General features: G+C 37.9%; 1 protein-coding gene across 2 annotated transcripts; it reads right to left on the bottom strand.

Annotated features, from left to right (window-relative positions):
- Positions 1-10,545, bottom strand: plcxd2 (phosphatidylinositol-specific phospholipase C, X domain containing 2). Of its 2 annotated transcripts, none has more exons than XM_061921931.1 (8): positions 10,265-10,545; positions 10,049-10,185; positions 9,867-9,986; positions 7,355-7,408; positions 7,089-7,244; positions 4,525-4,635; positions 1,492-1,622; positions 1-960 (listed from the first exon to the last, which is right to left on the bottom strand). In XM_061921931.1, the coding sequence occupies exons 1-8, from the start codon at positions 10,365-10,367 to the stop codon at positions 798-800; spliced, it is 975 nt and encodes a 324-aa protein (XP_061777915.1). In that variant the 5' UTR covers positions 10,368-10,545; the 3' UTR covers positions 1-797. The 2 variants fall into 2 exon arrangements, with proteins under 2 accessions (XP_061777915.1, XP_061777916.1); XM_061921932.1 differs by having other exon boundaries at positions 1-957.
- Between the last annotated feature and the right edge of the window lie 697 nt (positions 10,546-11,242).

Below are 11,242 nucleotides of genomic sequence, written 5' to 3'. Positions count from 1 at the left end.
CCACCCGAAATCGGAGGTCTCAAGGTTGGCAAGTATGCTGCGGGTGGACATTAGCCGCTAGCTAGCTGGCTAGCCATGTCTTATAGCACCTCTTCCTGAGGGCATTTCCGTGTTATAACTTCACCTTTGTTAGTTTTTAAGCCAAAATGCGTCCGTTCTCCCTATTCTGTCTACACACTGTGTCTCCTTGTAAGTAATCTGGGATTGTGCGCTGCCAAACATGCTCGTTTTCTTGTAAACCAGCAATGATATGACGGCAACAGGGGGTCAGTGGGGTGGTTGAACGATTCTTTTTAGAGGCGGTATAGTATCGAATATGATTCGGTTGTATCGCGGTGCTATACTAATGGTGTACTGTATATATATATATATATATATATATATATATATATATATACACACACACGTGTATTTCTGCCCTTGGGAGAGTTTAGTTATCCTGTTCCTTCCTTTTGTAATCGAGCTACTGTGTCTAACACTTCCCTGGTGTATCATTAAAGGTTGTCTAAGTCTACGTTTGGAGCTAAGTCTAAGTCTATTCGGCCCAGCCTATAATGCACTCACTGGCCGCAACATTAGGCACACCTGCACAAAGAAAATGGTGTACAGTGGGGTTTTGGTTACATATATATCTACAGAAGAGTGTAAAAAAAAATGGGAACAGCCACTGAAAACCACCACAAAAATCAATGTCTTTACCACATTTGAAGTCAAAACGTCTCAGGGTAGATACATTCCAATAAAAGTATGGAATGGACACGGTGTGGTTTGCGTCAGCACACCTTGTCCTGTGGTCGTCATCTCGGCTTGGGCTTGTGTTCAGACAACAGCAGGCTGTTGAGTTTGATGACAATGTTGGCAAAGTCCGTGAGTTCCACAAAGTCGGAGGTGATGATGTTGACCCCGCCTGTGCCCGGCTTCTGAGCCTCCACCCAGGACATGATAGCTGGGAGGTTTCTGCTTCGCCCAAAGAAAAAAAAACAGGCTTCACTCCACATTTTGAAATAAAACTTGGAGCTAATCGGTTAACCCATCTTAATAAAATAAGTACACACATATACACAAAAATGTTAAATATTTCTTGTCACTGGCAGAACAAAACCAGGAAGTAAGTGTGTTTATCCAAAGTCGAGAAACAATCCCGCATCCTCAAAGGTGCTGAATTAGTCCACCTCATGTCTCACCAGCATTACTGTCTGCTCCTTTTTAATGTCAACATAAGGCATGTTGTTCCTAAAATGGATTAGGAGCATTGTGAATAATCCCTAATAGAATAAAGTGATCATAGGATATTTTTGAGGTCCTAATCTGTGTATATCTGCTGATAGAGTGCCTTATACCAGTACTGCATGACAAAGACATGATATACAGAATATGGACAAGGATATTATTTTTTACTGACTTACTATGGGCTACAATGGCTAGGTGTCTCTGTCCATGCAAAAGAACTTGCAAACATTTTCTGGTCCACAACAACTCCAAATCTCTTACCTTTCCACCAGGTAATTACGCAGACCCCAAACCAGACCTCTGGCCACAGTGTTGACACGGGGCGTAAGAATGGCCTGGGAGACATGAAAGGATCCCTGCTGAGCTCTTTGCTTCAGTGTGCTTTCCAGGAACTAAACAGAAAAAGTTAGGTGAAAAATCAATTTCTGCAATCCATTATACAAAATCAACTGTTTTCTCAACTTGTATATATTAAGTGTATACATTTCTTATTCCAACAGAAATTCATATGAACTATTAAACCAATTTAATCTAAATTAACTGCTTTGCAAAAAATAGGCAAGTCACTGCACATATTCGTCTGCAGTTTTTAAAGACATACAAAAATGTGAGGCTGACATTTTTTTTAATTGAACTCGCGAGCCACCGGTTGAAAATGATGAAAAAGAGAGGACCTAAAATGGAACCTTGATGAACACCACTAGTATAACTAAACAATTTCAACCATTGAAATGGATGCTAACAGCATCTGAAGTAAACAAGCTTAGTTACAAAAATCCATCCATTTTCTACTGCTTGTCCCCTTTCACACCGAATATCAACCTTAATCAAATAAAGTGAGAGAGAAGTAATTATTAATATCAAACGGCAAGTTTTAGAGTGATTTCCGTCTAAACTTTGCTGCACTGTTTCTAACTGCTTTATGGCACCACTCTTTTTGTGAGGATGGAAACACGTTAGTATAATGTGTTGTTGTTTTTTTTTGAAGATGGTAGCATTTATGATACATAATTACCCCTGGGTATTTGTGTATTCAATGACTAAGTAGCCCAAGGACAACAGAACTGTTAAGCTCTCATGATTGATTTGCTAATCAGTGCGGTACTTCACATAAACAAATTATATTCGATAATGCTATTTTCTTTCAGTGGCATGCCGCACCTCATCCAGGGTTGCACCGATTATACATTTTAATTATACAATTATAATGTGAGTAATAATCATGATCATCAAAATTATTACGCATGGATTCATTTCCACATCAAAAAATGTATACTTTAAAATCATGTATACCTTCATCGGAGATTGAGGTGTGATATTTATTACTGTCAGAAATAACAGTAATCAAATAGTAACATTATAATTACAGTAAAAAAACAATACAAACAAAAAGTACTAATAATAATAATGTATAAATATATTGTTAACACAAGACTAAAAATAACTTCATTAATGCCCCAGTGGAAAATATTACTTAAAGTGTGTAATAAACCCGAGTCTTATTGTCATCAACTGTCAACCACGCCTATTTATTAATGTGGAATAATTTATATGCTGTGTTAATATTCACTCAAATGCACCTAATTAGATCCCATGGTATAGTGTTATTTTACAAGCTTCTGATGTTGTATTATTGTTTTACACTTGCTATAATAATTTACTATGACTATAGTTTTTTCACCACATGCAGGAATATGTGATCTGTAGTTAGATGCTCACTGAGTGAAGCTCTTGACAGGAGTACCTGTTGCTGTTTGTTTACACTGAACTAACCCACTGGTTGGAAGACACTTTTATATTTAACTCTCTACCAACTCAATTCTTCATGAGATTTCTTGCCACTGAGATAATTTAACTTTGGTATTATGTCTTAACTTTACTTTGACAGGTAAAGTTGGGTGGTGATACTGCAAATGCTGCAATGCTGTGACATTTTTAATCAAATCAAATCAAATCAACTCTATCACGGTCAATAGGATACCGTCATTGTTGTGGTTGTCATGCTAATGATTGAGATCTCATATGGAAAAAAGGTGCTACCTCAAAGTCTCAATATACAGTCACTGTTCTCCAAACATATTGCTGGGTATTGTGGTCAAACAGCAAAATTTTTGTTTCATCTTTCCTCCAGAAGGTTTTATCTTTGTCCATGTGATGTCAGATGAAACAAAAATTAAGCTGTTTGGCCACAATACCCAACAATATGTTTGGAGGAGAAAAGGTGAGGCCTTTAATCCCAGGAACACCATGCCAACCGTCAAGCATGGTAGTGATAGGAATATGCTCTGGGTCTGTTTTGCTGCCAATGGACCTGGTGCTTTATAGAGAGTAAATGGGACAATGAAAAAGGAGAATTAAGTTAAAGCTAAAGTATCAATGATTTTCACACACATGAGGTGGGGCAAAAATTTTCTCTGCATTTGACCCATCACCCTTTATCACCCCCTGGCCGGGAATAATTTTTGGTGAATCAACCTCCAATTACAGCCCTTGATGCTGAGTGCCAAGCAGGGAGGTAACGGGTCGCATTTTTATAGTCTTTTGTATAACTCGGCCGGAGTTTGAACTCACAACCTACCGATCTCAGGGCGGACACTCTAACCACTAGGCCACTGAGTACCTCCAAATTCTTCAGGACAACCTAAAATCATCAGCCCGGAGGTTGGGTCTTGGACGCAGTTGGGTGTTCCAACGGGACAATGACCCCAAACACACGTCAAAAGTGGTAAAGAAATGGCTAAATCAGGCTAGAATTAAGGTTTTAGAAAGTCCTGACTTAAACGCGAGGACAATGCTGAAGAAACAAGTCCATGTCAGAAAACCAACAAATTTAGCTGAACTGCACCAATTTTGTCAAGAGGAGTGGTCAAAAATTCAACCAGAAGCAGATGGCTACCAAAAGCGCCTCATTGCAGTGAAACTTGCTGGACATGTAAGCAAATATTAACATTTCTGTATGTATACATTTGACCCAGCAAATTTGGTCACATATTCAGTAGCCCATTAATAAATTCATGAAAGAACCAAACTTCATGAATGTTTTTTGTGACCAACAAGTAAGTGCTCCAATCACTATCACAAAGAAATAAGAGTTGTAGAATCAATTGGAAACTTGAGACAGCCATGACATTATGTTCTTTACAAGCGTATGTCATTTTTTGACCACAACTGTATCAAAAAGAAAGCTAATTTGACCTGTTTGGTTCTTGAAATATGTGTGAATCACTCCCAGTGATTATATCAAACACAAATGTTTGGAATGTGTTTTTGTGTGTACATACAATGCATTATTACCTGAATGAGCTTGTTGGGTTCAGTTGTGTTTGCCCAGGGTGCAGGGATCTTGTTGCCAGGCCACACCACAGGGACGCCCTGAGCTGATGGATGATGGTAGAAAACAATTACCTGCGGGAGGTGAGAGCGTGTTAAAACCTAACTCTGGTTTAAGATATTTCATCAATTCAACTTTGTATTAAATAACATGTCATGTATTTTACTAATCCTTGGACCATTTTAAACTGAACTGTACATGTACAGTATTTGTAGCAAGGCTGCCCTCTGCTGCTGATATTTGTCCAAATCCTTTCTGGCCGAGACCTTGCCAACTAAGTCAGACACAGATTAGGGTCATGAGAATTCAAATCGGAATGACTCACGCACCTGAAATTTGCTTCTAAAAATAGAAATACATGTGAATGATTATTGCCTCTCAGTTTATTAAAATGGACAGAATGAAAAAAATACATACACAATTCTGTATGTGGCAGACATAGCATTTAGCTCTAAGAGAGAAATAAATGATGGTCTTTTACAAATTAAGTAACGAAAAATTATGATGAGGGGATTAATATCCAAGGCAGGTCGGCGGTGCAGTGGTTAGTGCATGTGCCTCACAATATGAAGGTCCTGAGTAGTCCTGGGTTCAATCCCGGCCTTGGGATCTTTCTGTGTGGAGTTTGCATGTTCTTCCCGTGACTGTGTGATGAATGAACACACGTGGAGTTATGTATTTAACAAAAAAAGGTGAAATAACTGACAACATGTTTTATATGGCATTCTCTCGATGAACCAACTCCTTCAAGACTGTTGGAAAACCATTTTAGTTGACTACCTCTTAGAATAGAATAGAAAGTACTTTATTGATCCCTGAGGGAAATTCAGCACCACAGTTCGCCCACAATAAACAATAATAAATAATATGTAACATATATATATATACATACATATACATACATACATACATACATACATACATACATATATATATATACATACATACATACATACATATATATATGTATATATATATATAAGCTCATCGAGAAAATGCCAAGAGTTTGCAAAGCTGTAATCAGAGCAAAGGGTGGCGATTTTGAAAAAACAGGAATACAAAACATCTTTTAAGTTATTTCACCTTTTTTTGTTGAGTACATAACTCCACATTTTAATGCCTCCAGTGACAATCTACAACGTAAATAGTCATAAAATAAAGAAAACGCATTGAATGAGAAGGTGTGTCCAAACTTTTGGCCTGTACTGTATATATATATATATATATATATATATATATATATATAAATATATATATATATATTACCTAGGAGTCTTGTTCACGAGTGAGGGAAGAGTGGATCGTGAGATCGACAGGCGGATCGGTGCGGCGTCTTCAGTAATGCGGACGTTTTACCGATCCGTTGTGGTGAAGAAGGAGCTGAGCCGGAAGGCAAAGCTCTCAATTTACCGGTCGATCTACGTTCCCATCCTCGCCTATGGTCATGAGCTTTGGGTCATGACCGAAAGGATAAGATCACGGGTACAAGCGGCCGAAATGAGTTTCCTCCGCCGTGTGGCGGGGCTCTCCTTTAGAGATAGGGTGAGAAGCTCTGCCATCCGGGAGGAACTCAAAGTAAAGCCGCTGCTCCTCCACATCGAGAGGAGCCAGATGAGGTGGTTCGGGCATCTGGTCAGGATGCCACCCGAACGCCTCCCTAGGGAGGTGTTTAGGGCACGTCCAACCGGTAGGAGGTCACGGGGAAGACCCAGGACACGTTGGGAAGACTATGTCTCCCGGCTGGCCTGGGAACGCCTCGGGATCCCCCGGGAAGAGCTAGACGAAGTGGCTGGGGAAAGGGAAGTCTGGGTTTCCCTGCTTAGGCTGTTGCCCCCGCGACCCGACCTCGGATAAGCGGAAGAAGATGGATGGATGGATAGATAGATATTTATATATATATATATATATATATATATATATATATATATATATATATATATATATATATATATATATATATATATATACATATAGTATGTATATGTATATAAATATCTTCCATGTTACATATGACTGCCAAAGATCATTTTCATTGCATTTCGGCAGTTTAATGGCAGTTTAACACATTTACGCTCATCAAAGCTCTGAGAATTAAGCCCATGTTCTTTTGACGGCATCAAGCCACAATAATTTATTATTTTTATTTTTTTTCAATCTGCACGAATGACATTAATTTGGTTTTCCTGGAAAAAGCATGGTATAATACCAGGAATATAGTCAGTTGAAAAATATGACTTATAATAGGAGACACCGGGGCCAGAAGAGTTCTTATGAGGTGACTATACCTTATGTTCATACCCTATTTTTAAAAAAACTCTGGAATTTTATCAAAAAAATTTAAAAACTTGAAAAAAAAATAACTCCCTGGTGAAATTTTCACTGACAACCTTCAAACTGAACAAGCCCGTTTTGCGCCTCATGCACAGTTGTTATCTTGCCCATGCATGTTGATGCTAAATAATGAGGTTACATAATAAACATTACATTTTTTTCACAGTTTGTAACTCTACTTGTTAAACCGACTGACTTGGTAGTTCCTCTCCCAGAGATAGTCCAGAGTGATGAGCTCCACTTCACAGTTCTTGCAAAGCTTACTGCCAAACACTTCTTGAAGCGTCCTAATCAGATATTCGTGGTGATCCAGACCCATCGCATAGTAATGGTTGAAGTCCAAGAAGATCACCTGTGTTAAAACACCCAACAGTTGACCTATTGAGGTGGCACTGTAATACTATAACTCATCTTTAAAATGTTGCATTGAACGTATATAAAAGTCAAATATCTACCTCTCACCTCTTTCCTGTGCTTGCATAAGAAGGAGTTTATTTCGATGAGGCCATCCCTCACCTAGACATTTAATTCATCATTATGCATCAATAAATAAAGCAATTTCTGGTCACAGCAAAACATATTTACTCTGTAATATCAACTGGAGACTAATGCAATCAAAGTATTACCATTTCATAGTATGTCACAAAAGAGCTCATATTTTAGTCACCATGTTATAACAAGACTAAATTCAGGAAAACAACTTTTGATATACTTTGGAGTAGTCAGTGTACAGCAGGCCTCTCAAACTATATTTTGTGGCCCTCTACTTCCAATGGTGTAATTGGCAGTTAAATATATTATGGCAATCATGAATCCCACTGTGAAGAATAATAACCAAGTAACCGTGCATGCACAAAAATTGCGCAATTTGCGCAATTGGACAGCAAATACGCTATGGGCAACACAAAGACCAACTTCTTATATGCAAGCTACAATGTAAAAAAAAGTCAGAGTTTACCGTAAAAATGTTACAGCCAGAATTTTACAATAAAAATAAAAGTGGTTGCATTTTTATTAACATTAATGTACTGTAAAAACATTGACTGTAGACCTATTACCAGTAATGCATTGCCATGAACGGGTGTAGATTAGTTGCTTAATATTTACGATAAAAAATAAAAGTGGTAAAGCATTTTTCCGATTCCTGTAATACACTGTAAAAACAGTGACTATAAATTTTACCATAAAAAAACGACAACACACATTTGCAGCCCAGTCGCCAGAAATTTACCATACAAGTAGTAGAGTTTTTTCATTTACAGTAAAAGACTATAAAAATAAGGACCAAAGATTTTACTGTAAAAAAAACCCCCCAAAAAACCCTGGTAGTTCAGTCGCCAGAATTGTAAGGTAAAAATACAGGTGGTGACGTTTTTCTATTTGCAGTAATGCACTGTAAAAACACATGGGCAACACTAAGATTAACTTTCTGCACTGCAAAAACTGAAATCTAAGTAAAATTAAATATCTCAAAAGAGGGTGATATTTGCTTATTTTCTGTCTGCTAAGATAAATCTTCTCACTAAGCAGATTTTATGTTAGTGTTCTACTTGTTTTAAGGGTTTGGGTCCTAAATGATCTCAGTAATATATTACAGCTTGTAGCTGAGATTTTATCACCTATATTGAGTAAAACATACCTGAAAAACAGTCATCAACACTCACAAGTATAAAACTACTTTTTTAAAGTAACAATTTATTACTTCAAGCATGAAAAAAAATAAAATCATGATGGCGAACGCATATCAATATGTCAAAATAATGGCACTAGCATTTGTTTTTAATTAAGAATATTTTTCAAGATATTGAGCAAAAAGGTCTCTTTTTTTCTACCAAGAAAAGTGCACTTGTTATTAGTGAGAATATACTTATTATAAGTTATTTTGGGGTTCATTGAGGTTAGCTAATTTTACTTGTTTTGGAAAGTCTTGACAAGCCAAATTTTCTTGTTCTATTGGCAGATAATTTTGCTTAGTTCAAGTAAAATACCCCTCATTTTTGTATTTTTTTTCTTGTTTTTGAACACTGACTTTTTGCATTGTGTAAGGAAGCTACACTGTAAAAAGAGTAATACTTTACTGTAAAAATAAGTGGCACCATTTTTCCAAATACAGTAATGCACTGTAAAATCCACGACTGTATATTTTACAGTACAAAAACAAAACTGGCAGCTCAGTCGCTAGACGTTTATTGTTACAGCAAAGGTCGCACCATTTTTATATTTTAAGTAATGCACTGTAAGAACAGCAACTGTGTATTTTACACGGGCAAAACAAAATCAACTTCCTGTAAGCGAGCTACAGTGTAAAAGAACAATTAAAATCACTGTAAAAAAAATGGCAGGTCAGCCGCCAAAATAAAAGCGGCATTGTTTTTTTCATTTACAGTAAATGATCGTAAAAAGTTTGCCCGTAGATTTTTCCGTAAAAAAAAAAAAACTTGGCAGCTCAGTAGTCACAATTTTACAGTAAAAATAAAAGCAGTACTTTTTTTCCCCCATTATCTACTGTAAAAACAAAATTTGCATATTTTACATGGTTAGTACAGAGAACAACTTCCTGTAAGCAAGCTACTCTGTAATAATAATAATAAAAAAATTTACAATAAAAGTTTTATTTTATTTTATTTTTTTTATGTAAAAGCTACGGATTTAAAAAAAAAAATGTTTTTTACAGTGTGGATTGTTTCTGACCATTACCTGGGGAACTCAACCGTGTTAAAATATCTTTTTTTTTTTTTACATTTAATTTCACATTTAGAGTGACTGGAGGCTTACCATAGGTCAGGGTCACTATGGGTGCCAGTAAAAGTACTTAACACATTTTGTCACATGGTCAAAACCTGGTTTTGTGGTTTTCTTACTTATATTGCCAGATATTTAGTGTGTTGAGTCATTTTTCAGCTGGACACTGACTACATTAAATCATTCAATTGCGATGATGATGTCCCTAAAGGTGGGAATATGATTAGCCCACCTTGTGTCCAAACAGACCATGGATGAAGTAGATGTCATGTCCTGGCTCGCCTGGTTTGGAGGAGACCCTGAGATCGAAATAGCGGATTCCTGCATCCAGTTGCTCCTTAAACGTCAGGTTCTGTGAAAATATTCCATAATTAGTGAAACTGTGAAGGCAGAATAAACAAACGCTCTATGTACCTGCGTCATGGACCACTTCACCATCACCTTCTTGGCTAAAACGCTGAACATGGTGGCCAGGTACTTAACGTAGACCTTCTGATCAGGACCTACAGGTGCGTGCACGTCCACCCAGTAGGTAAACGAGTCATGGGAGCCTGACGGAAAACATAAAAGGGATAAAATGTAAAAGATAATAACATTCTTCTATCCAAGATGCATTGAAAGGGGGCTCACCTGGAACCGCGAGGTGTTTGAGTGGCATGCCGCTGAGCCTGGGGGGCAGTGACCCCATCCAATCGGCGTTGACATTTCCAATCCCAGCTGGTCGAGTCTTCATATCCGCAAAGTCCAAAACCCCTCCAAGACCCTCATGAAACCGCTCTACGGGGCTGATGTGCAAACTTTAACCTGCCCCCTCCTGCCCCAGTGAGTTCTAAACTAACAGAACTCATCTTGGAACGCTATCCAAATTTCTCCCGGTGGAGTTGTGCTTCTGTTGGACCATGCACACCTTCATAGAGAGGCGCATTAACGACATTAGTAATCCTCTTACGGCGAGATTCCACTCATTATCCCCCTGACCCACCCAGCTGCTTCCAATCCCAGTGCATACAAAAGCGAGGTGGACTTTGGGTGCTTTATTTGCAAAGAAAAATGTTGAGCGACGCATTAATGCATAGTGTCATGTAGCATTCTCATACAAACCCCGTTTCCCTATGAGTTGGGGGATTGTGTTAGATGTAAATATAAACGGAATACAATGATTTGCAAATCATTTTCAACCCATATTCAATTGAATGCACTACAAAGACAAGATATTTGATGTTCAAACTCATAAACTTAATTTTTTTTTGCAAATAATAATTAATTTAGAATTTCATGGCTGCAACACGTGCCAAAGTAGTTGGGAAAGGACATGTTCACCACTGCGTTATATCACCTTTTCTTTTAACAACACTCAATAAACGTTTGGGGACTGAGGAAACTAATTGTTGAAGCTTTGAAAGTGGAATTCTTTCCCATTCTTGTTTGATGTAGAGCTTAAGTTGTTCAACAGTCCGGGGTCTCCGCTGTCGTATTTTACGCTTCATAATGCGCCACACGTTTTCGATGGGAGACAGGTCTGGACTGCAGGCGGGCCAGGAAAGTACCCGCACTCTTTTTTCACGAAGCCACGCTGTTGTAACACTTGTCTTGCGGACATAAGCAGGA

This window comes from Nerophis ophidion, linkage group LG15, assembly GCF_033978795.1.
Source record: "Nerophis ophidion isolate RoL-2023_Sa linkage group LG15, RoL_Noph_v1.0, whole genome shotgun sequence".
Lineage (NCBI taxonomy): Eukaryota > Metazoa > Chordata > Actinopteri > Syngnathiformes > Syngnathidae > Nerophis > Nerophis ophidion.
Note: the sequence above shows the minus strand (reverse complement) of the source record. Positions and strands in the feature narration are given on the sequence as shown.